Source organism: Salvelinus alpinus, chromosome 21, assembly GCF_045679555.1.
Source record: "Salvelinus alpinus chromosome 21, SLU_Salpinus.1, whole genome shotgun sequence".
Classification (NCBI taxonomy): Eukaryota; Metazoa; Chordata; class Actinopteri; order Salmoniformes; family Salmonidae; genus Salvelinus; species Salvelinus alpinus.
Window position 1 is genome coordinate 21,922,891 of NC_092106.1, and position 26,326 is coordinate 21,949,216.

The following is a 26,326-nucleotide window of genomic DNA, read 5'->3' on the forward strand; positions in this document are numbered from 1 at the left end:
GGCCACGGAAGGAGTGTTGTATGGCATTGAAGCTCGTTTGGAGGTTAGATAGTACAGTGTCCAAGGAAGGGCCGGAAGTATATAGAATGGTGTCGTCTGCGTAGAGGTGGATCAGGGAATCGCCCGCAGCAAGAGCAACATCATTGATGTATACAGAGAAAAGAGTCGGCCCGAGAATTGAACCCTGTGGTACCCCCATAGAGACTGCCAGAGGACCGGACAACATGCCCTCCGATTTGACACACTGAACTCTGTCTGCAAAGTAGTTGGTGAACCAGGCAAGGCAGTCATTAGAAAAACCGAGGCTACTGAGTCTGCCGATAAGAATATGGTGATTGACAGAGTCGAAAGCCTTGGCCAGGTCGATGAAGACGGCTGCACAGTAATGTCTTTTATCGATGGCGGTTATGATATCGTTTAGTACCTTGAGCGTGGCTGAGGTGCACCCATGACCGGCTCGGAAACCGGATTGCACAGCGGAGAAGGTACGGTGGGATTCGAGATGGTCAGTGATCTGTTTGTTGACTTGGCTTTCGAAGACCTTAGATAGGCAGGGCAGGATGGATATAGGTCTGTAACAGTTTGGGTCCAGGGTGTCTCCCCCTTTGAAGAGGGGGATGACCGCGGCAGCTTTCCAATCCTTGGGGATCTCAGATGATACGAAGGAGAGGTTGAACAGGCTGGTGATAGGGGGTGCGACAATGGCGGCGGACAGTTTCAGAAATAGGGGGTCCAGATTGTCAAGCCCAGCTGATTTGTATGGGTCCAGGTTTTCCAGCTCTTTCAGAACATCTGCTATCTGGATTTGGGTAAAGGAGAAGCTGGGGAGGCTTGGGCGAGTAGCAGCGGAGGGGGCGGGGCTGTTGGCCAAGGTTGGAGTCGCCAGGAGGAAGGCATGGCCAGCCATTGAGAAATGCTTGTTGAAGTCTTCGATTATCACGGATTTATTGGTGGTGACCGTGTTACCTAGCCTCAGTGCAGTGGGCAGCTGGGAGGAGGTGCTCTTGTTCTCCATGGACTTTACAGTATCCCAGAACTTTTTGGAGTTAGAGCTACAGGATGCAAATTTCTGCTTGAAAAAGCTGGCCTTTGCTTTCCTGACTGACTGCGTGTATTGGTTCCTGACTTCCCTGAACAGTTGCATATCGCGGGGGCTCTTCGATGCTATTGCAGTTCGCCACAGGATGTTTTTGTGCTGGTCGAGGGCAGTCAGGTCTGGAGTGAACCAAGGGCTATATCTGTTCTTGGTTCTGCATTTTTTGAACGGAGCATGCTTGTCTAATATGGTGAGGAAGTAACATTTAAAGAATGACCAGGCATCCTCAACTGATGGGATGAGGTCAATATCCTTCCAGGGTACCCGGGCCAGGTCGATTAGAAAGGCCTGCTCGCAGAAGTGTTTTAGGGAGCGTTTGACAGTGATGAGGGGTGGTCGTTTGACCGCGGACCCGTGGCGGATACAGGCAATGAGGCAGTGATCACTGAGATCTTGATTGAAGACAGCAGAGGTGTATTTGGAGGGCAGGTTGGTCAGGATAATGTCTATTAGGGTGCCCATGTTTACGGATTTAGGGTTGTACCTGGTGGGTTCCTTGATGATTTGTGTGAGATTGAGGGCATCAAGCTTGGATTGTAGGACTGCCGGGGTGTTAAGCATATCCCAGTTTAGGTCACCTAACAGAACAAACTCTGAAGCTAGATGGGGAGCGATCAATTCACAGATGGTGTCCAGGGCACAGCTGGGAGCTGAGGGGGGTCGGTAGCAGGCGGCAACAGTGAGAGACTTATTTCTGGAGAGATTAATTTTTAAAATTAGAAGTTCGAACTGTTTGGGCATAGACCTGGAAAGTATGACAGAACTTTGCAGGCTATCTCTGCAGTAGATTGCAACTCCTCCCCCTTTGGCAGTTCTATCTTGACGGAAAGTGTTATAGTTGGGTATGGAAATCTCAGAATTTTTGGTGGCCTTCCTAAGCCAGGATTCGGACACGGCAAGGACATCAGGGTTGGCAGAGTGTGCTAAAGCGGTGAGTAAGGCAAACTTAGGGAGGAGGCTTCTGATGTTGACATGCATGAGGCCAAGGCTTTTTCGATCACAGAAGTCAACAAATGAGGGTGACTGGGGACATGCAGGGCCTGGGTTTACCTCCACATCACCCGAGGAACAGAGGAGTAGTAGGATGAGGGTGCGGCTAAAGGCTATCAAAACTGGTCGCCTAGAGCGTTGGGGACAAAGAATAAAAGGAGCAGATTTATGGGCGTGGTAGAATAGATTCTGGGCATAATGTGCAGACAGGGGTATGGTGGGGCGTGGGTACAGCGGAGGCAAGCCCAGGCACTGGGTGATGATAAGAGAGGTTGTATCTCTGGACATGCTGGTCTCAATGGGTGAGGTCACCGCATGTGTGGGGGGTGGGACAAAGGAGGTATCGGAGGTACGGAGAGTGGAACTACGGGGTCCATTGCAAACCAAAACAATGATAACTAGCCTGAACAACAGTATGCAAGGCATATTGATATTTGAGGGAGACATACAATAAGGCATAAAGTGATCGCAGGTCTTGATTGGGAGAGCTAGCTAAAACAACAGGTGAGATAACAGCAGCTAGTCAGTTAACACAGCAGCAGCAGGTAAAAATGGCGACGGCTAGGCAGAGAGGGTCGGATTAACTACACACAGATCCTGAGTTAAAGCACAGAGCCGACAGATAAAACACAAATAAACGGAATGGAGTACCGTGAATTAATGGACAGTCAAGCAAGCATCAGCTATGTAGCCAAGTGATCATAGTGTCCAGGGGGCAGCCGTAGATGGAGCAGTGAGGCCTCCACTAAGCTAGCCCGCGGCGTAAGATTGTTCGATAGACCTGTTCAGATAGCAGCCGATATGCTCAAGACAGCTAACGATTAGCGGGCCGCAGTTAGCATATGGGCGTTCAGGTTACGTCGCGATGGAGGGGCCAGTTGAATAACTCCCTCGGGCAGATAACGTCGGTATCCCAGTCGTGACGGCCCGGTGGGGCTCCGCATCGGCAGTAAAACGGGTCCGGATAGGTGATTGTAGCCCAGGAGTGGCTGATGGAACTCTTCAGCTGGCTAGCTCCGGGATAATTGGTGTTTGCTCCGGAATTGATGTTAGCCAATAGTCACTCGGATAGCAGCTAGTTAGCTGCAAGATCCAGGTGTAAATGTCCAGAGCTTGCGGTAAAAATCCGGGGTTATGGAGAGAAAATAGGTCTGGTATGCTCTGGTCTGAGTCGCGTTGTACAAAACTGGCAATAGTTTTCCGAGCTAAAGGATAGCTGATAAGCGCTAGCTGTGGTTAGCTGAACTACTCACGTTAGCTTGTGAGCTGGCTAACTTCTGGCCAGTTGAATAACTCCCTCGGGCAGATAACGTCGGTATCCCAGTCGTGAAGGCCCGGTGGGGCTCCGCATCGGCAGTAAAACGGGTCCGGATAGGTGATTGTAGCCCAGGAGTGGCTGATGGAACTCTTCAGCTGGCTAGCTCCGGGATAATTGGTGTTTGCTCCGGAATTGATGTTAGCCAATAGTCACTCGGATAGCAGCTAGTTAGCTGCAAGATCCAGGTGTAAATGTCCAGAGCTTGCGGTAAAAATCCGGGGATATGGAGAGAAAATAGGTCTGGTATGCTCTGGTCTGAGTCGCGTTGTACAAAACTGGCAAAAGTTTTCCGAGCTAAAGGATAGCTGATAAGCGCTAGCTGTGGTTAGCTGAACTACTCACGTTAGCTTGTGAGCTGGCTAACTTCTGGCTAGCTTCTGTTGTAGATTTCGGATACGAGGTGAATAATACCTTTGAGGAGAAAAAAAAACACATCCGCACCACATTTGGTGAGGTAGGTTGCAGGAGAGTGTTTTGAAGTTGAGTTTTTAAGAAGAAAAAATATATATATAAAAAGAAATGCGAAGAAAAATATATAAGAAATATATACACGGGACAGGACGAGGACAAAGGACATCTGACTGCTACGCCATCTTGGATTCTAATTTGAACTAGAGGTCGACCGATTATGATTTTTCAACGCCGATGCCGATACCGATTATTGGAGGACAAAAAAAGCCGATACCGATTAATCGGCCGATTTATAAAAATAAAAAAATGTTTTATATATATATATATCGGCCGATTAATCGGTATCTGCTTTTTTTGTCCTCCAATAATCGGTATCGGTATCGGCGTTGAAAAATCATAATCGGTCGACCTCTATATATATATATCATACACACACACACACTTTTGTAATAATGACAATTGCAACAATACTGAATGAACAATGAACACTTTTATTTTAACTTAATATAATACATAAATACACACACACACACACAGCTCTGAAGTGACAATGATACTGAAGAGTCTGCTTAGGAGACAAATACTCTCAACTGTTTGAATAAAAAATAGTTTAAGTTACCTGTGATGAATGTTGAAAACAAAAACTGTCATTTCTATATGCAGGAAATCCTATTTTAATAATGGGCATGGTAAGAATTGACGACCAAAGTGCGAGTCATAATTCCCATGACACCTAGCAAAATCTGAAAAGCGGTTCCTTCATTTATTCCATAGGATATTTTTAGATTCACTTAAAATAAGGTCTGTGTTTCGTGTAGGCTTACACCACCTTGCCAATTTTATAACTGTGTAGATATACATAGGACAAGGTAACTCTGATCAATAATGGCTAAATATAAGCGAAGATCTTTTTTTTTGTAGAGTGGAGTTATGAAAATATGTTGACAAACGTTACCTTATCCTAGTGAGATTTACACGGGTATCAAAACGTCGAGGCGGTTTAAGCCTGCACGAAACACAGACCTTATTTGAAGTAGATCAAGACATTCTCTATGGAAGACATGAACGGTAAAATAACGAAGGAACCCCTTTCAAGTTCAGCCGCAAGTTATTACAGGAATTATAACGCGTCGACTATTTCTCTCTAAACCATATACCTTTGACTAATCCGTAAACTATCACCTCAAAAACAAAACGTTTATTCCGTTTCGTATTTCATCTAGCAGGTGGCATCCATGAGTCTAAATATTCCTGTTACATTGCACAACCTTCAATGTTATGTCATAATTACGTAAAATTCTGGCAAATTAGTTCGCAAAGAGCCAGGCGGCCCAAACTGTTGCATATACCCTGACTCTGCGTGCAATGAACGCAAGAGAAATGACACAATTTCACCTGGTTAATATTGCCTGCTAACCTGGATTTCTTTTAGCTAAATATGCAGGTTTAAAAATATATACTTGTGTATTGATTTTAAGAAAGGCATTGATGTTTATGGTTATGTACACATTGGAGCAATGACAGTCATTGATTGATTGTTTTTTATAAGATAAGTTTAATGCTAGCTAGCAATTTACCTTAGCTTACTGCATTCGCATAACAGGCAGGCTCCTCGTGGAATGCAATGTAATCAGGTGTTAGAGCATTGGACTAGTTAACTGTAAGGTTGCAAGATTGGATCCCCCGAGCTGACAAGGTTAAAAAATCTGTCGAGGCAGAACGTTCCTAGGCCGTCATTGAAAATAAGAATGTGTTCTTAACTGACTTGCCTAGTTAAATAAAGATTAAATAAAGGTGTACATTTCTTTTTTTTTTTTCGGCAAATCGGCGCCCAAAAATACCGATTTCCGATTGTTATGAAAACTTGAAATCGGCCCCGATTAATCGGCCATTCCGATTAATCGGTCGACCTCTATTTTGAACGGTCATCCAACTCGGAATTCCAGGTCGGGAACTCGGGGCTCTTTCTAGAACTCCGACCTGAAGATCGCTGACGTCATGATTCTACCTTGTTTTTTTTCAGAGTTCCCAGTTGTGTTGAAAGCACCATAAATCCAGAGAATGCTAGAGGTTGATGACAAAGTTTGATGACAAAATTAGCCCACAAGAAGGTCAGTCGTGCGACCTTCCTGTTCAAGTGAGCACAGCACAACCAGGTGAGTCCAAAAATGTATTGTATGCTGCTGCATTTATGCCAGGGAGATATGTATACTGTAGCTAAGAAAGTAATACTACATGTATGTTGTGTAGTATGCTGTTAGTAGCCCATGTGCCTCACCCTAATAGTTTGTTCCATTTTGCCCTCATAATTTAGCGTACTGTACTGACTTGGTGGTGCACATGTAGCCTATAGCCTGTTTTAGAGAAATGTAATCATTGAATATTGTAATAGCTTTCATTGTCTGCTATATGCCACCTTTATTTATCCTACGGTTCTGACTTGGTGTACAGGGAGAATACTGTAAGAACAACCCATGTTCTGAATTCTGTCGTCGTACATTTCAAAAGTGCTGAACAAATAGTTATATTGACTACGTCCGTCCTAGCTCGCTCGTTAATGTCTTAATCGAAATTATGGATTTCCTCTTATCCGCTCGTCAACCCCTTATACCATAGTTTGTACATCTCAAATGTAGAAACCCCATTTCTTTAAGCAGGTCAGCCATATCAGCGATGTGTTTTTTAAAGGCAGTAAATGAGGCTGAATCAACTTTTTTTACCACCAGACAAGGCTCTGCTGATAGCCAGGTGTAGCAGTGGTAACGATTCACTCCATTGTGTTGAAAAGAAAGCTCTGTTGTTGGGACAGCTTTATGTAGGCCCTAACAGTTTGTGGGCACTGAGTGTCACCATTAAACTGCAATTAATGTATTGTTTAGTGTTGTGTTGTGTAGTGTAGTGGCTTTGCCCCACCAAGATTTACATGCTAACATCGCCACTGCTCTTATCCATAATCTCATCATGTACTGTAGACTATCCTACCTGCACAGCATATACCTTCCTAATATTGATGGATGTCGATTGGGTGGTGGACACTTGTTGATACACACGGGAGACTGTTAAGCGTGAAAAACCCAGCAGCATTGGAGTTCTAGACACAAACTGGTGCGCCTGGCACCGTACCCCGTTCAAAGTCACTTTAATCTTTTGTCTTGCCCATTCACCCTCCGAATGGCAAGCATACACATTACACAACCCATGTCTCAAGGTTTAAAAATCCTTCTTTAACCTGTCTCCCCCCCCCCTTCATCTACACTGATTGCAGTGGATTTAACAAGTGACATCAATAAGGGACAGTGGTGGAAAAAGTACCCAATTGTCATACTTGAGTAAAAGTAAAGATACCTTAATAGAAAATGACTTAAGTGAAAGGCACCCAGTAAAATACTACTTGAGTAAAAGTCTAAAAGTATTTGGTTTTAAATATACTTAAGTATCAAAAGTAAATGCAATTGCTAAAACGTACTTAAGTATCAAAAGTAAAAGTACGCTCCAACTCGTACATAATTTACAAATAAGGCATGTGTTTAGTGAGTCCACCAGATCAGAGGCAGTAGGGATGAACAGGAATGTTCTCTAGATACAGTGGGGAGAACAAGTATTTGATACACTGCCGATTTTGCAGGTTTTCCTACTTACAAAGCATGTAGAGGTCTGTAATTTTTATCATAGGTACACTTCAACTGTGAGAGACGGAATCTAAAACAAAAATCCAGAAAATCACATTGTATGATTTTTAAGTAATTAATTTGCATTTTATTGCATGACATAAGTATTTGATACATCAGAAAAGCAGAACTTAATATTTGGTACAGAAACCTTTGTTTGCAATTACAGAGATCATACGTTTCCTGTAGTTCTTGACCAGGTTTGCACACACTGCAGCAGGGATTTTGGCCCACTCCTCCATACAGACCTTCTCCAGATCCTTCAGGTTTCGGGGCTGTCGCTGGGCAATATGGACTTTCAGCTCCCTCCAAAGATTTTCTATTGGGTTCAGGTCTGGAGACTGGCTAGGCCACTCCAGGACCTTGAGATGCTTCTTACGGAGCCACTCCTTAGTTGCCCTGGCTGTGTGTTTCGGGTCGTTGTCATGCTGGAAGACCCAGCCACGACCCATCTTCAATGCTCTTACTGAGGGAAGGGGAAAGGGAAAGATCTCGCGATACATGGCCCCATCCATCCTCCCCTCAATACGGTGCAGTCGTCCTGTCCCCTTTGCAGAAAAGCATCCCAAAAGAATGATGTTTCCACCTCCATGCTTCACGGTTGGGATGGTGATCTTGGGGTTGTAGTCATCCTTCTTCTTCCTCCAAACACGGCGAGTGAAGTTTAGACCAAAAAGCTCTATTTTTGTCTCAACAGACCACATGACCTTCTCCCATTCCTCCTCTGGATCATCCAGATGGTCATTGGCAAACTTCAGACGGGCCTGGACATGCGCTGGCTTGAGCAGGGGGACCTTGCGTGCGCTGCAGGATTTTAATCCATGACGGCGTAGTGTGTTACTAATGGTTTTCTTTGAGACTGTGGTCCCAGCTCTCTTCAGGTCATTGACCAGGTCCTGCCGTGTAGTTCTGGCTGATCCCTCACCTTCCTCATGATCATTGATGCCCCACGAGGTGAGATCTTGCATGGAGCCCCAGACCGAGGGTGATTGACCATCATCTTGAACTTCTTCCATTTTCTAATAATTGCGCCAACAGTTGTTGCCTTCTCACCAAGCTGCTTGCCTATTGTCCTGTAGCCCATCCCAGCCTTGTGCAGGTTTACAATTTTATCCCTGATGTCCTTACACAGCTCTCTGGTCTTGGCCATTGTGGAGAGGTTGGAGTCTGTTTGATTGAGGTTGTGGACAGGTGTCTTTTATACAGGTAACAAGTTCAAACAGGTGCAGTTAATACAGGTAATGAGTGGAGAACAGGAGGGCTTCTTAAAGAAAAACTAACAGGTCTGTGAGAGCCGGAATTCTTACTGGTTGGTAGGTGATCAAATACTTATGTCATGCAATAAAATGCAAATTAATTACTTAAAAATCATACAATGTGATTTTCTGGATTTTTGTTTTAGATTCCGTCTCTCACAGTTGAAGTGTACCTATGATAAAAAATTACAGACCTCTACATGCTTTGTAAGTAGGAAAACCTGCAAAATCGGCAGTGTTTCAAATACTTGTTCTCCCCACTGTATGTGTGGGAATTAGACCATTTTCCTGTCCTGCTAAGCATTCAAAATGCAACTAGTACTGTTGGGTGTCAGGGAAAATGTATGGAGTTAAAAGTACATTATTTTTTTTAGGAATGTAGTGAAGTAAAAGTAAAAGTTGTCAAAAATATTAATAGTTAAGTACAGACACCCCCCCAAAAAACTTAATTAGTAATTTTAATTATTTTTTACAAGTACTTTACACCACTGATAAGGGATCATAGCTTTCACCTGGATTCACATGGTCTGTCTATTTCATGGAAAGAGCAGGTATTCTGTTTTACCCCTTTTTCTCCCCAATTTCGTGGTATCCAATTGGTAGTTACAGTCTTGTCTCATCTCTGCAACTCCCGTACAGACTCGGGAGAGGCGAAAGTCAAGAGCCGTGCATCCTCCGAAACACAACCCAACCAAGCCGCACTGTTTCTTGACACAATGCCCACTTAACCCGGAAGCCAGCCGCACCAAACACCGTACACCTGGCGACCGTGTCAGCGTGCACTGCGCCCGGCCCGCCACAGGCGTCACTAGTACTCGATGGGACAAGGACATCCCTGCCGGACAAACCCTCCCCTAACCCGGACGGCGCTGGGCCAATTGTGCGGCCGGCTGCGACAGAGCCTGGACTCAAACCCAGAATCTCTACTGGCATAACTAGACCACTGCGCCACTTGGGAGGCCACAGAGCAGGTATTCTTAATGTTTTGTATACGCAGTGTACATTCCTGCTACCTGGTGAGAGGTGAATAAAATGCTGATTCTCCCCAAACGTTCAACATCCTCATGTCACTGGAGCGCAAGATAGGAGGAAGAACATTAGCATCCTCTGTGATAGGCCAGTCCTGGAGGATCACATTTACTAACATCAAAGTCTTACTCTGTGTGTGCGTCAGGTCTGTGTGTGCACGTGCACGTGCCTATGAGGGAGAAAGAGTGTGTTAAAAGAGATGCCATTTTTTATGAAATGTTGCCATGTACACTCAGTACACCCAATGTATTAGGTACACCCATCTAGTACTGAGTTGGATCCCCTTTGCCTCATAACAGCCTGAAATCCTCGGGGCATGGAAACGTTGCTCAATTAATATCAAAGGACCTAACGTGTGCCAGGAAAACATTTCCCACACCATGACATCACCGCCACCAGCATGTACCATTGACAGCAAGCAGGATGGGGCAATAGACTCATGCTCCTTATAACAAATCCGGACTCTGCCATCAACACGACACAACAGGAACCGGCATTCGTCAGACCAGGCAATGTGTTTCCACTCCTCAATTGTCCAGTATTGGTGATCGCCACAAGAGGCTGCTGAGGGGAAGATGTCTCATGATAATGGTTGGAATGGAATGAATGGAAACCATGTGCTTGATGTGTTTGATACCATTCCATTTATTCCGTTCAAGCCATTACTATGAGCCTGTTCTCCCAAATGAAGGTGCCACTGGCCGCCTATGACGTTCGCCGTTTTTTCTTGTTTTTAGTTGATAGGAGTGGAACCCGGTGAGGTCGTCTGCTGCAATAGCCCATTCGTGACAAGGACTGACGAGTTGTGCGTTCTGCACACCACTGTTGAACTGTGCCGTTATATGCCTGTTTGTGGCCTGCCTGTTAGCTTGCACAACTCTTGCCATTCTCATCCACAAGCTGTTTTCGCCTACAGGACTGCCGCTGACTGGATGTTTTTTGTTTGTCGCACCATTATCGGTAAAGTCTGGACACAATCATGCGTCAAAAGCCCAGGCCAGCCGTTTCTGAGATACTGGAACCGGCTCATCTGGCACCGACGATCATACAGCGCTCAGTCGCTTTGGTCACTTGTTTTGCCCATTCTAATGTTCAATCGAACAGTAACTGAGTGCCTCGATTAGTGATGGGTTGTTCGCGAACGAGTCGGCTCTAAGCGGCTCTTGTAGGTGAACATTGGGAGCTGGGTCGCATATCAGAAGAGCCGAATCTATTTATAAAAATATTTTTAAAATGAAGATTATGAATAATCAAAAGATTTAAATGAACAGAATTCACTAATTCAAAGAACGAAAAAAATAAATCTATAATATAGGCCTAAATGCTCAAGCGTACACACATTCGTTCTGACTGTCTGCTCAGACTAACAGCCTCACCTGTTGTTCCTGTCAATCAGACAGGCAGTGTCAACCAATGAACCAAAGATGTGTGAGGGAGGGCCGAGCAAACACACTCACAGTCATATACTTAGCAGTCGAGGACAGAGGAAGGACAGCTGTGAAAACAACAGCTGGAAAATGAGTTGGAATCATATGCGAACTGTGCACCCAACTGTGAAGCTAGTTGTAGCGGAGCTTCGAGAAACTAGCGGGCCTGCTAGTGATAGTGGTGGAGCCAGCACCTCCACACGTGGGGATGTATCCACTCAGTCAAGTAGGCCTACTCCGCGACCCACAGCAACGCAGTCTTCTATGGACCAGTTTATGCCAAAGTCTATGTCTGTAGCAAAACAAGGTCAAATTGATATTGCATTGGCTAAAATGATTGCCACCGATTTCCAGCCATTTTCGATCTTGGAGGACAGAGGTTTTAGAAATAATAGCAATAGTCTAAATCCAATGTACACAATTCCATGCAGGAAACCCCTTTTAAAATCACTTATTCTACAACTGTACGAGAGCACACAGGCTTCAGTGCGGGAAAGAGTCCAAAAAGCTACTGCAGTTTGCCTTACCATTGACTTCAGGATATCAAGGGTAACCACTTCTTACATGTCGGTTACATGTCACTTCATTAAAGATTTTTCGATGTCTAGCTGTCTTCTGGACTGCTTTGAGTTCAGCGACAGACACATGTCAGAGAACTTGGCAGAGGAACTAAAAGAAGTAGATGGAAAAGTGGTCTGTTTTGTTAGCGACAATGCAGCTAACATAACCAAAGCCATGAAAATGTTCAAATGGACCCATCATCCATGTCTTGCCCACACAATCAACCTGATTGTAAGAGATGCTCTGAAGGTGATGAAGCCCACACAAAGTGAAAGCAGCTGTCGAATACTTTCACAGGAGCATAGTAGGTGCTGAAAAACTAAAGTCTACACAACGCCAGATGGGGATGCCTGAGCTGAGACCTTAACAAGACTGCACTACATGGTGGAATTCAACATTTTATATGTTGAAGCGGTTTCTTGAGTAAAAGGATGCCATCATCTCTACCCTGGCTATTGTCAATGCACCTGTTGATGCTCTGACCCAAGAGGAATGGGAGGTGGTGGAGGAGGTGTACAGAGTCCTGGAACCCTTTGAGCAGGTCACTGTGGAGATCAGTGGAGAGAGGTACAGTAAGCACTTATTACTACATCATTATTTAATCCAGTATTATATATGTATATGAGCAGTAGATGAGAATGTAGTATCAGTAGACAAAACAGCTGCACTTGACCTCAGGTTTAAGAAGTTAGCCTTCAGTGATGCCAGTGTAACGGATGTGAAATGGCTAGCTAGTTAGCGGGTACGCGCTAATAGCATTTCAATCGGTTACGTCACTTGCTCTGAGACCTGAAGTAGGGTTTCCCCTTGCTCTGCAAGGGCCGTGGCCTTTGTGGAGCGATGGGTAACGATGCTTCGTGGGCGACCGTTGTTGATGTGTGCAGAGGGTCCCTGGTTCGCGCCCGTGTCGGGGCGAGGGGACGGTTAAAGTTATACTGTTACATTGATGCTGTTGACCCGGATCACTGGTTGCTGCGGAAAAGGAGGAGGTTGAAAGGGGGGTGAGTGTAACGGATGTGAAATGGCTAGCTAGTTAGCGGGTACGCGCTAATAGCATTTCAATCGGTTACGTCACTTGCTCTGAGACCTGAGTGTGCAAGAGTGTGCAAAGCTTTCATCAAGGCAAAGGGTGGCTACTTTGAAGAATCTCAAATATAAAATATATTTTGATTTGTTGAACACTTTTTTGGTTACTACATGATTCCATATGTGTTATTTCATAGTTTTGATGTCTTCACTATTATTCTACAATGTAGAAAAAAGTAAAAATAAAGAAAAACCCTTGAATGAGGGTCCAAACTTTTGACTGGTACTGCATATTGCATATGGCACTATGATTCGACTGAGCTTAAAACGTGACGAATAACTAGCTCTATCGGCTGTCTGCTATTCAGGACTGTTCCTTGAATATTTACAATTTATTCATTTGAATCAGCTGTGTAGTGCTGGGGCAAAAACATGCACCCAGGTGGGTGTGGGCCCCAGGACTGAGTTTGGGAAACCCTGATCTAAAGTACAAAGCATTCCAGACCTGTACAACCACAGGCTATTGAGTCTGGTGCAACCCACTTCAATGTACTGTATCTCATCCATCATCTAGCTCTTTTGTCATTCAAGCCTTGGATAGATTAGCAGTGGAAGGACAGATCCTTACTGAATGCTTCCCTCACCTGGCTGTCAGGTAACGGACCACACATTCAGAGGTGCAGTGAACAGGATGTGCCACTGGAGTGGAGAATGGTTACCATGCTGAGAATCAAAAAGCACATCATTTTTATAACCACATGCGTGTCTATAATTCTACTATAAAAACCGAGAACATTGATTCAGTCAGTGTACGTTTCCCTGTGAAGCCTAGGGTAGTATTTGTGGTCCGATCACGGTCTGTCCCCACGAATCATTTATCAGTCACTTGTCCTTCACTTTGTCTTCTGTAGTCTTGCCTCCAATTGACCTCTATGCAAAACGAATGTCTTCGGAACTAGTAATGGTAACATACTGCTAATTGGTTGCATCAATATTTCCCCTAATCAAAATTACTGCTCAGTTGCTGAAATAAACTACACTACACTCAGGTTGCCTTGTAGTGTTTGCACTCGAGTACTAAAAAGATCCCAAGCAGCACATACTGTATATAACATGCTGCCTCCGAGGTTAATTCATTTGCCAGCCAATATCTGTCCGGATCTGTTCCTACATTGCTACACCTCCAAACAGGAACAACCTTACTGAAAATTAATGGCCAATTGCCCAAATAATGTGTGGTGGGCTGCACCCACTGTAACTGTCCATGGTTTTGAAACAATGACTACACATTTTACTGCATCGTCAAAGACATGGTTAAGTAATCACAAAACTATTGAACGTGAACAGGATACAATGAAATGTTTAATCATTGACTTGATTATAGATTGACTAAATTAAAGTTTCCAAGTTTACTGGACACCTTTAAAAGGGACACTTCAGCATTTTGGTAATGAGGCCCTTTAGCTACTTGCCAGGAGTCAATTATAACTTTGATCCGTTAACCATAGACTTCCAGTCCTTGCGCTATCTACTAGCAACTTCGAGTCATTACACCAATGCTAGTTAGCATTAGCTCACGAAACAACCTCCAACTTCCTTCACACTGGACAGACATAAAAAAATGGTATCAAGTTAATCTTACTCTGGGAAAGTAGATCTAGGGCCTCTTTGACAAAATATCCCTTTAGTGAAGTGCAATTGATTTCAGGTGCCCATGAACTGAGAATAAGAGGTACGTCTGTGCAAATCATACAGCAATTTGCATTAAACTATAAACAGAAACAACCAACATAGCAAATAAAGTAAAAAAAGTAACCACTGAAGATGAATATTTTCTTACAATTTGAAAGTCTACAAAAGGACCTGAACACCAACATTCAGTCCTTTGTTGCACAGCCAGAATAGGTTCAAGTGTGGATGGTGTCAACCCTCTGCAAATGGAACCTCCAAGCATCTAAACAAGTCAGCATTGGAACTCTACTGACTTACAATACAAATAGCAATAGAAAATGCCAGATGAGACATTCCAGCTCATGAAATAAGATTGTGGGAAAATGGGATAGATAACAGCAGTTGCAAATCTGGGACGACATGTCCAAACACACTGTGCTAGGCTCACTTGTACCTCTGGCAATATACAGGCATTACAAACTGCTGTAGTACGTCAACGTCTGGAGCAACTAAACACATTTAAAATGACAGCACAGAAGTCACTGAAAACAAAACAGCTCTGGGGGAAAGCAGATGCACAACTACAATCTCTAGCTTTCCTTTATTATACAATCAAAGGCCACTGTTAAAGCATTTACAAATTAATTATAACAAAATGTAGCATTAACAAAAATCTCTTCCAGTTGCATTTTATGGAAACTAGTGAAAAGTAATATTTTTTTACTGTAACATATACACATTAAATATGGTACATCTTAGTCCATGCAGTTGTGCACAGCCAGTTGTGTATCATCATGGTATGTTTATATTTTAATATTTGAAGTGTATGGGAAGTTGTGACATCAGCCACCAGTGCATTACAGTCCAGGTTGGGAAGAGAGGCACTCCAGGCCTCAAAGAGAACTCAGCCAGACTTGAAGAGGAGGATGGCCACCTGCCCTAAGTAAAAGTAGATGAAATGCTTTGTCTCATGAGTGACGTAGCTGCCGAAGTTCCTTCCAACAATGCAATGCCATGTAGGGTTATACTTCTTGTCAAATTCCTACAGGGATTTAAAAGCAGGGCTTTAGTAATCAATGACTGCATGAGGAAGAAAATGACCTCATGGCATGCACATCTTGCAGCCTGGTCATCGTATTTAAACAGCTTGCACCATGGAAGACGTCACTCTAATTGGAATACATAGGCCAAAGGCCTGACACTACAGTATTCACATCTCACCTTCTTTATGTAGGCTGCAATGTCCTTTTCTATATTATACTTCTCCATGGCCTGGGTAGCACAGTCCACTGCATCCTGCTGCATGTCCTCAGACATGTCAGCATTCTTGATTACTGCCTTCCTGTCAGTCATGCCTGCAAACAAGGACAAAAAAAAAGAAACAAGTCTAAACTAACGTAATTACAGATACAAAATGACAAGTCTAGTGAGGTGATAAAGCCGGAATTCACAGGTAACACGTGCAGCCATGATTGGCTTACCCAGTCTTCACCGTACAGTGCGGTTTACAATGAAAATCAAAGGTTGAACCAATCAAGTGCAGATATATGATACAATGTTGCAATCAACGCGGTTCTATCAGTGTATCCGAACGTACTGAATAGCTGGTCTGTATTTCGGCTCCAGATTACGTTGAGTGACTACGACCCTGTGCTGGTTAGGTAAAATACGAATAGGTTACGGAAGAAACGCGATACAGTTAAAATTAAAAACCACATGGCGACATTACATTTATACAATTAGGAATCTGTCCACTGAAATGCACAATTCTAGTCTAGTTCAAACATCAATATACATTTACTATTAGTTTAATTTCTACATAATTCCTTTAAATTATGGATGATTTTACAGGTCCGAGGGTGATCGGATTCGTGCCAATAGCCTGCAGGTGGTAGTGATTGCGCATTAGTAAAATTTTTCGATTTAAATTCACAATAGAAAGTAGGCTACCTTGTACGAGAAACTTCGCTTCAATTAGACAACCTGAATCACCAGCATCCATGCAAGTCAAGTGTGAGTGCGTGCAGGCTACCAAACACTGTCACTCACCTTATTTAGGAGATGCTGATACTATCTCCTTCGTAATCAGGTAATTCCCCTTAGTGGATATCAAGCGTTGCTTACTTGCTGGATCGTGCTGCGACAAATTATTTTATAAGATTTACTCAAAGCAAATATGTGGGGAAACTGCCCTCGTAAAATACCTCCCCCGCCCTACACAACTTACCCTGCCATTGGCTGAGCTGCCACCTCTTCTTGTGTTTTGAGCATTTTCTAGCAGCTCCTCTCTGCCAGCATTTTATTTCATCCCACAATGCATCGTTAACAATACATGGTGAGGTAAGTAGAGAAGGCCTCCTGGCAAACTCGGCTGTACGGAGTATTTAATTATGCTCGATGTGTTAGTTTATTGATATCAACACCAATGAATGTATGAGAGATTATATAGGTTTATATTAATTTAATAGAAATATAATCCGTTTTTACTGGACTTTATATTGTCTGTGTGAGATGTATATAAACATCTGCTTGGAATTACATTTCCTCACTACCGCATACAACTCTTAACAGGCTGTGTTATCACTTATTTCAGTTTATATTCAGTCATTTCTTGATTAAGCCTAGTCCTGGACTAAAACATACAGTAAATTATGAATCTCCATTGAAATAGTTTAGTCCAGGACTAAAATTAATCTGTGTCCTGGAAACCGCCCCATGGTGTAAAATGTAATACATTGGAGTAGATGGTTTACTGGGGTTTTCAATTAGGACTACAAATAAGCATTTATCTTCTCTTATTACATCATAGGGCCATGAAGATGGCTTTAACATTAATTCAAAAGAAAGAAAAAAACAGGTATGTCTTTTCAGGATTTTATTGAAAATGCTAAACTGAAAGAGTAAAGTAAATTTAAGTAATAAAGACAGACTAACTATACTAAATATAATCCCCAACCATCCCACATTTTAATGCCTTATTTACCAGACTCCTTGCATCCTTTGATCCAACTTCCTGGTCCTCAGTTTCCTTCTCTTACTCCAAAAACGTAAATAATCCTTAAGACTCTGCGCATATTTACCGCTCAAAAATTGAAATAAACTGGGGCATTCAAAAAGTTGCATCTACGATTCCTTAATTAGTTCAATTGATTTGATTCCTGGAAAATGGATCCCGTTCCAAGCATCCATCCTTGCCTAACCCTTTCCTAAACGCTCCTCTGATCCGGCTCCAAGGATTGGGATCCACTGAGCCACTCCTCCAATCAAAACCTTGAAATACCAGGGAAAAAATCAGAGGGAAACCATTAGAATCATGTCTGATTTGGGCCCAGCCCACGTCTTATATTGTGCATTCATGACATGTCACTACTAATGATCAATAAAAAAAATTCTGAGCACCAAAATCATCAAATTCAGTTTAATTAAAAAATATATTTCTCAATGTTTGAGCTGAAACAAGCCCAGAGCCCCTGTCAAATTAAACCAGCATCTACAGAAGAAAAGATAAAGGGTTCTTATGTAACATTAAAGTCGAAAAGGTACACCTAAGGACATTGGTCCTGGCACAAAACCAAATACATGCACTGTTTATCAGTGCTTAAAAAAGGTTGCCAAACAATAAGTATATATATGATATAGAAAATTGTGCCACATTCAAGAGAATCATGCATCCTGTAGCAACCATTTTATCAATAGATGCAAATAATCAATACTAAAGCATACCATTGCCTCGACCTGACTCCTCCTAAGATGTCCTATCCTGATCAAACAAATGAAATGTGCTCCACAACTTTTATTCCAAATCACTCTTTAATCCTTATCTTCAGATGTCTAAAGGAAGACAAGGGTAAAACAGTTTAGCAATGAGACTCCCGACATCCCATGAAAAAGTACATCTCAATTTTCCAACACTTACAAAAACATTGATCTCATTAAAAAGAACAACCGGGTTTCAAGTAGTGCAAAAATTGAGGACAGACAATAGGTAAATCAAAATGAATTGAAAGGGATCAAAACAAAAGGACTAAAGTGGGGGGGGTCAGGGGAGGGAGGAAAGGTGACAGGAGGGGATACACCTACATACCAAGACCTTCCACTAGGACATCAGGAGATTCAATGCAAAAATTCAAATCTATAGTTGACTTCTGGAAAAACTCAAAAAGGGGGTAAAAACAAGTGGAGAGGGGAACTGTTTACAGGGGATCCACCAAAAGGGCAACACAGAGTTTAGGAACGGGAGCGAGAGCGGCTATGGCGAGGAGAGTAGCGAGGAGATCCTCTGCCACCACGGGTACCACCACCGCGAGAGTTGCTGCGGCTGCGACTGGCTGCGCTGCGGCTCCTGCTTCGACTGCGGCTCCTGGAACGTGATCTTCCATAGCTCGGGCTGCGGGGACCATCTACTTTCACGCGAACGTAAGCGGTCTCTCCCTGGTAGACACACACAAAAAGAACTGGACGTTGAAACGAAAAGTATTTCCACCTCAAACGGTTCCTTCCATTGCATCAAAACAAGCCTTCAGTTCTTGAAAGGCTGCACAAGTAGTCACTGGATTGAAAGTGGGGAAAGGTTGAGGGGAAAGATTCAAGTGTTATTAGTCACGTTAGTTATCTTTAACAAAAATAGAATCATATCCTTACAATCAAATCCATGAACAACCAATCAAACCTGAAAGCATACCTCGTGTGATCGGAATTTGGTGTTATCCAGCTTTCGAACGGCGTAGGTCATGTCTTCTTTGCGCACAAACTCCACAACTCCAGTTCCATCTCTGAAAACATCAGCATAACATACATCCCCAGCCTCACGCATGTGATCCTTGAGGTCCTGCCAGCTGCCACTCTGAGGAAGCCCTTTGGAGAGAAGAGCATATAAATTAGATATGTTTTACTCAAAGTGATAACTTTCAACACTTTGCTCAATAGTACAAACTTGCTCAATAGATCTGTGGCATAGCAGTATAATTCAGAATCTGCACAGAGAATAACTAAACCAGGCTGGTTCTACCCCACCAGAAACAATGAACTAATGTAGAAGACATGGATATGAAATAACTATCAATATTTAGTGGACCAAAAGACCACCGCTTCCATCTGGCGAAAAAGTAACTAGCCAATCAGCGGGTAGCCTCCGCCGAGTACCCAAAAACCAGATGTTCCAGCGATACTCCATCTTAACTCCTCCTCCACATTTACTGGATTGGTTGAACAGTGCAGAAGAGGTCTGCCCAACAGTTTATTTTCCTTCTCGCCAAGACCCGAGGTGCGTTCAGTTCACTTCGACGTTTGATACATTCTTGAACTAAGTTACGGTCGCTGGGTATGACGAGTATATAAAGGGCAGTGGCCATGTTGACAGCGTTCCCCAACCCCTCCCAGTTTTTCAACTGGTCATACTGAATGCAGCCCAGTATGTAGGGGACCTAGTTTCAGGCGATTACTTTACACCTGCTATGTTAACACAGGGAGTCCATTTGTTAGTGAAATACAGAAGACCACCAGCACAGTGTTGTTGAAATATTAAAGACTGTTAAGTTACCATTTGAACAGTAGGTCAACGTGGTGGCATGCAGTGCAACAAATGATGTATATCAACTAGAGGTTGATCGATTAAATCGCCATGCCGATCAATTAGGGCCGATTTCAAGTGTTCATAACAATCGGTAACCTATTGCAATCCACAAGGAGACTGCGTGGCAGGCTGACCACCTGTTACGCGAGTGCAGCAAGGAGCCAAGATAAGTAGCTAGCTCGCATTAAACTTATCTTATAAAAAACAATCCATCTTAACATAATCACTAGTTAACTACACATGGTTGATGATATTACTAGTTTAAAACTAGCTTGTCCCGCGTTGCATATAATCAATGCGGTGCCTGTTAATTTATCGTCGAATCACAGCTTACGTCGCCAAACGGGTGGTGTTTTAACAAAAGCACATCCGCGTCAAGGTATATGCAGCAGTTTAGGCCACCTGGCTCGTTGCGAACTGTGTGAAGACCATTTCTTCCTAACAAAGGCCGTAATTAATTTGCCATAATTTTACATAACATTGAAGGTTGTGCAATGTAACAGCAATATTTAGACTTAGGGTTGCCACCCGTTGGATAAAATACGGAACAGTTCCGTAATTAACTGAAATAATAAATATTTGTTTTTCGAAATGATAGTTTCCGGATTTGACCATATTAATGACCGGAGGCTCGTATTTCTGTGTGTTTATTATAATTAAGTCTATGATTTGACATAGCAGTCTGAGAGGTGGTAGGCAGCAGCAGGATCGTAAGCATTCATTCAAACAGCACTTTCCTGCATTCGCCAGAAGCTCTTCGCAAAGCTTGAATCACAGCGCCGTTTATGACTTCAAGCTTATCAACTCCCAAGATTAGGCTGGCAATACTATAGTGCCTATAAGAACATCCAATAGTCAAAGGTATATGAAATACAAATGATAGAGAGAGCCCTATAACAACTACAACCTAAAACTTCTTAACCTGTTTGGGATAGGGGGCAGCATTTTCACTTTTGCATGAAATGCGTGCCCAGATTAAACTGCCTGCTACTCTGTCCCAGATGCTAATATATGCATATTATTATTAGTATTGGATAAAAAACACTGAAGTTTCTAAAACTGTTTGAATGATGTATGAGTATAACAGAACTCATATGGCAGGTGAAAACCTGAGAAATACAACCAGGAAGTGGGAAATCTGAGGTTTGTAGTTTTTCAAAGCTTGGCCTACCGAATACAGTGTCTATGGGGTTAAGTTGCACTTCCTAAGGCTTCCACTAGAGGTCAAACATCTTTAGAAACTTGTTTCTGGCTTCTGCTATAAAGGAGGGGGGAATGGGAGCTGAATGAGTCATGGGTCTGTCAGAGTGTCTCAGGCTCATGACGCGCACTCCCGACAGAGTTGGCTCTCGTTCCAATGCTTTGCGCAGACAATGGAATTCTCCGGTTGGAACATTATTGATGATTTATGTAAAAAAAACATCCTAAAGATTGATTCCATACACCGTTTGATATGTTTCTACGACCTGTAACGGAACTTTGAGTTCTTGTCTGCACGCAGTTCTCATGAAGATGGATTACTGGGCAGAATACGCTAACAACTAGTGGCTATTTGGACATAAATGATGGACTTTATGGAACAAAATCAGTCATTTATTGTCGAACTGGGATTCCTGGGAGTGCATTCTGATGAAGATCAAAGTGAATATTTATCATGTTATTTGTAACTTCTGTTGACTCCAACATGGCGACTATTTCTTTGGCTGGATTGGGCTCTTAGCGCCGTACTCACATTATGCTTTTTCCGCAAAGTTTTTTGAAATCTGACACAGCGGATGCATTAAGGAGAAGTGTATCTTTAATTCTGCGAATATTACGTGTATTTTTTATCAGTGTTTATTATGAGTATTTCTGTGGCTATCTGCAAAAACATCTGGAATCAAAACATTACTGCACGTAACGCGCCAATGCAAACTGAGATTTTTGGATATAAATATGCACATTATCAAACAAAACATACATGTATTGTGTAACATGATGTCCTATGAGTGTCCTCTGATGAAGATCAAAGGTTAGTTAGTGAATAATTTTATCTATATTTCTGCTTTTTGTGACTCCTATCTTTGGCTGGGAAGATGGCTGTGTTTTTTTTTTACTTGGCTCTGAACTAACATAATCATATGTTGTGCTTTCGCTGTAAAGCCTTTTTGAAATCGGACACGTTGGGTAGATTAACAAGATGTTTATCCTTCATTTGCTGTATTGGACTTGTTTTACTTTCTTCTCCAACACTGTTTTTGCATTATTTTAACCAAATTGAACACGTTTCATTATTTACTTGAAACTAAATTGATTTTGTATTATATTAAGTTAAGCTTTCATTTAGTATTGTGGCAATTGTCATTATTACAAATATATAAAAAAATATATATATATATATATAAATAAAAATTGACCGATTTAAATCGGTATCGGCTTTTTTGGTCCTCCGATAAATCGGTGTTAAAATCATAATCTGTTGACCTCTAATATAAACCCAACCCACATTACACAAGGGTGTCAGAGTCCATTGTTTGTCGCATCACCTATGCGAGAATTCTACAAAAAACAGAGGTGATCAAGTAAATCACTAAACGTCAATGGTCATCAAAAATTAATAAATCATTTGAAAACCTGAACGTGGAAGTTAACCAGAAGATATCCCTCTAGTGGTGTGGGGGCTGTGCTTTGGCAAAGTGGGTGGGGTTATATCCTTCCTGTTTGGCCCTGTCCGGGGATATCATCGGATGGGGCCACAGTGTCTCCTGACCCCTCCTGTCTCAGCCTCCAGTATTTATGCTGCAGTAGTTTGTGTCGGGGGGCTAGGGTCAGTTGGTTATATCTGGAGTACTTCTCCTGTCTTATCTGGTGTCCTGTGTGAATTTAAGTATGCTCTCTCTAATTCTCTCCTTCTCTCTCTCGGAGGACCTGAGCCCTAGGACCATGCGTCAGGACTACCGGGCATGATGACTCCTTGCTGTCCCCAGTCCACCTGGCCTTGCTGCTGTTCCAGTTTCAACTGTTCTGCCTGCGGCTATGGAACCCAGACCTGTCCACCGGACGTGCTACCTGTCCCAGACCTGCTGTTTTCAACTCTCTACAGACCGCAGGAGCAGTAGAGATACTCTTAATGACCAGCTATGAAAAGCCAACTGACATTTACTCCTGATTATTATTTGACCATGCTGGTCATTTATGAACATTTGAACATCTTGGCCATGTTCTGTTATAATCTCCACCCGGCACAGCCAGAAGAGGACTGGCCCACCCCTCATAGCCTGGTTCCTCTCTAGGTTTCGGCCTTTCTAGGGAGTTTTTCCTAGCCGCCGTGCTTCTACACCTGCATTGCTTGCTGTTTGGGGTTTTAGGCTGGGTTTCTGTACAGCACTTCGAGATATTAGCTGATGTACGAAGGGCTATATAAAATAAACTTGATTTGATTTGAACCATGTCTAAAACAATAAAAATCACAATACTGTAAGTTGTGATATTTACATGACATGAGCCCAAAAGTAAAGTAAGTACCATGCTTAGAATGTTCAATTCTGTGGGACAGAATTTATGAAACCTGCGAAATTGGTGTTCATATTTGCAAGGAGTATTCCTCATTCTACCTGAGTAAGATCGATGTGACATTGTATTGCAAACAAGTATGGGAAAGTCCTGAGGGTGTTTTACGGTCATCAGACGTCCTTGGACGGAAGTAAAGGTACGTCTTTTCCTTCACCTCCTATGTTCCAGAATTCCCTGACTAGACGTAAATCTGGAACACTCAAATTAGTATGTTACATTTGGTATTGTTACATAAGACTGGTACTTTAAATTAAGGGGTTTAACATGCTATGCTGTCATTTTCTTCCGTACATAGGAATTATCATATTAAGCAGCTAATTTGCATAGTCTGTTTTTCACAAAGCACGAAGATATGAGGACCCTACGTAAAACTATTAGTCTTAAATTATTGTAATGATGTATTCAGTACTGCCTCATTTGCATAAGATCAGTTTATTTGAATCTACTCTGTTCTACATCAGCCCTGAAAATGTCATTAGAATATGACAACCCTATCTTGAGATATTGGACAGAACGTGTTGAAATTAAGACTCCAGACAAATGATTCGGTGCCATCATTGACCAGTGGCGACCCTTTCAGTACACTTGAAAATGAGACCTCAGCAATGGTAAGTCTCCAACACCCTAGTTACACAACTCACCTGAGACAATGACCCTGTACTCGGAGCGTCTGGATGGCGGCCCGTATCTGCCTCTAGGGGCCCCACCAACACCCCCACCAACACCACCAAAGCCGCCTCTCGCCCCACCCCTGCCGCTCCGAGGGAATTCAACTCGCAGCCGATAACCGTCGTAGTCATAGCCGTCTCGTCCGTACACTGCATCGTCGGCATCCCTGAAAAAGTGATAATAGAAAATGTTAGTTAAACAATCGTCCACACAGCACCCTGTGGCGTACCTCATTAGCCGGCTAAACTAAACAATTTACGATAACTCGTGGCGTTTAGTCGGCTAGCCACAAACAAAGACACCTTCACAATGTGCCACTGCAGAAAGAGAAGAAACTAGCGATCAAGCCAATTAACGTTACATTCTTAAAACGAAAATAGCTAGTTACGTTAACGTTAGTTACATCTGCAAACTAAGTCGATTTACAACGACGTCGCATGAGCATAGATATTCAAATTACAGTATAGTAACGTTAGCTGGCTAACTAGTAACGTTAGAGCAGTGCACAAGTTGCTAACAAGCTAGCCTTTAGCTACCTGGGATCTTCAAATTCGATAAAGGCAAAGGGAGGTCCTCCTCTTCGATTTTTCAAGTCGATGTCGCGAATAGCTCCATATTTGTAAAACACGTCCTCGACATCTTTGGTGCGAATATCAGGGGGTAGATTTCCGACGTAAATACGACAATCGTTATTTCCTGCAGGGCCTCGCACGACACCTCCCGACATAGTAGCTAACGTTAGCTATTTTAGCGTTAGGTTGAAATAAAAAGCGAGTTCGCAAAACGTTATTCAAGTAGATCACAACCGATTAGAAAACCATATGAGTATAGTGCATAAACACAAAATAAGGTATCAATCGCGCTTAAAGTTGTCTGCTAGCTACACTTCTCCCGGTGCAGAACCGCGCTTCTTCGCGAGGGCATTCATGAATACCGGAAATGTGCCCAGTAGAGAACTCTAGAAATGCCTACCTCCGCCAAACAAAATAGTCCACAGTTGTACAGGGCTCATCTGTTAAAGAGACCTGGGTGTCAGTATGCCTCCCTGATAGAATAAATGTTAAATCAATAAACACATGTGTGTGATATTGGTATAATTACGCGAATAATTTCAGCTAAGAAGGTTTCAGGTGAGCAGATTATTCGATTATAATTGTTTGGCCATTATCGCCTTGCAATTTTAAATCGTCATAATTTATCAATTGGCCTTATGAGTAGTGGCCAGCAACCTATTATTATAGGCTGGCCTACACCAATAGTATTGAATTTACAAAGTATATACACACATACACTGTTTATGAATGAGGACCTTCTTGGAGCCTAATGTTTCACGCTTGGTCCCGACCCTTTCAGCGAATGTTTGTGAACCCAGTGCGGTGCGCTTCATTTTCTGTGCGGTGTGAACACTCCAAAGGAACTCTGACCCCTCAAGGGGCCCAAAAGCGAAACGAACTGAGAGTTCGCTTGAATTCCGCGGTCGGGTTCCAATTTTTTTAGGGCAATGTGAACGTGAAGCTCCTCAGGTTAGTTTGTCATTATTCCCGCACCACACACTAGACTACTGCGACAGTTTCCCTTTCCCTAAACACTCACATTGGTGCCACAAGAGAGAAGATGATGAATGTGTGGAGTTTTTAGTTAATATTATTTGTTTGCAATATTTGATCTATAGGCTAAGAGAGCTTAATCAACTGTTTATTGATTGTGGGGTTTGAATAGTATGAGAAGACAATCTATTTGGTGAGAATCACAACGTTGGGTACAAAATCTATTTTTTTATTTCACCTTTATTTAACCAGGTAGGACAGTTGAGAACAAGTTCTCATTTACAACTGCAACCTGGCCAAGATAAAGCAAAGCAGTGTGACACAGACAACAACACAGAGTTACACATGGAGTAAACAATAAACAAGCCAATAACACAATAAACAAGTCAATAACACAGTAGGAAAAAGAAAGAAAGTTTATATACAGTATTCTAGCTCTTAAAGGGGCAGTAGCCTATATTGGGTGTACAATTTTCAATTACAGCATTATTTATTCTGCAGTTATTCTGTTGTACATGTTAATAGTATATTCT

The 26,326-nt window shown here is 42.7% G+C and overlaps 2 protein-coding genes across 2 annotated transcripts; both read right to left on the bottom strand.

Annotated features, from left to right (window-relative positions):
• Nucleotides 1-15,035: 15,035 nt before the first annotated feature.
• LOC139548044 (dynein light chain 2, cytoplasmic) lies at nt 15,036-16,640 on the bottom strand. Its single transcript, XM_071357352.1, has 3 exons — nt 16,503-16,640; nt 15,675-15,808; nt 15,036-15,495 (listed from the first exon to the last, which is right to left on the bottom strand). Exons 2-3 carry the CDS (start codon nt 15,804-15,806, stop codon nt 15,358-15,360), a joined length of 270 nt encoding a protein of 89 aa, XP_071213453.1. The 5' UTR covers nt 15,807-15,808; nt 16,503-16,640; the 3' UTR covers nt 15,036-15,357.
• A 1,217-nt stretch (nt 16,641-17,857) lies between these two features.
• On the bottom strand, nt 17,858-25,239 carry LOC139548043 (serine/arginine-rich splicing factor 1B-like). The gene is made up of 4 exons (XM_071357350.1): nt 24,783-25,239; nt 24,219-24,412; nt 19,135-19,307; nt 17,858-18,884 (listed from the first exon to the last, which is right to left on the bottom strand). Exons 1-4 carry the CDS (start codon nt 24,971-24,973, stop codon nt 18,681-18,683), a joined length of 762 nt encoding a protein of 253 aa, XP_071213451.1. The 5' UTR covers nt 24,974-25,239; the 3' UTR covers nt 17,858-18,680.
• Nucleotides 25,240-26,326: the final 1,087 nt, after the last annotated feature.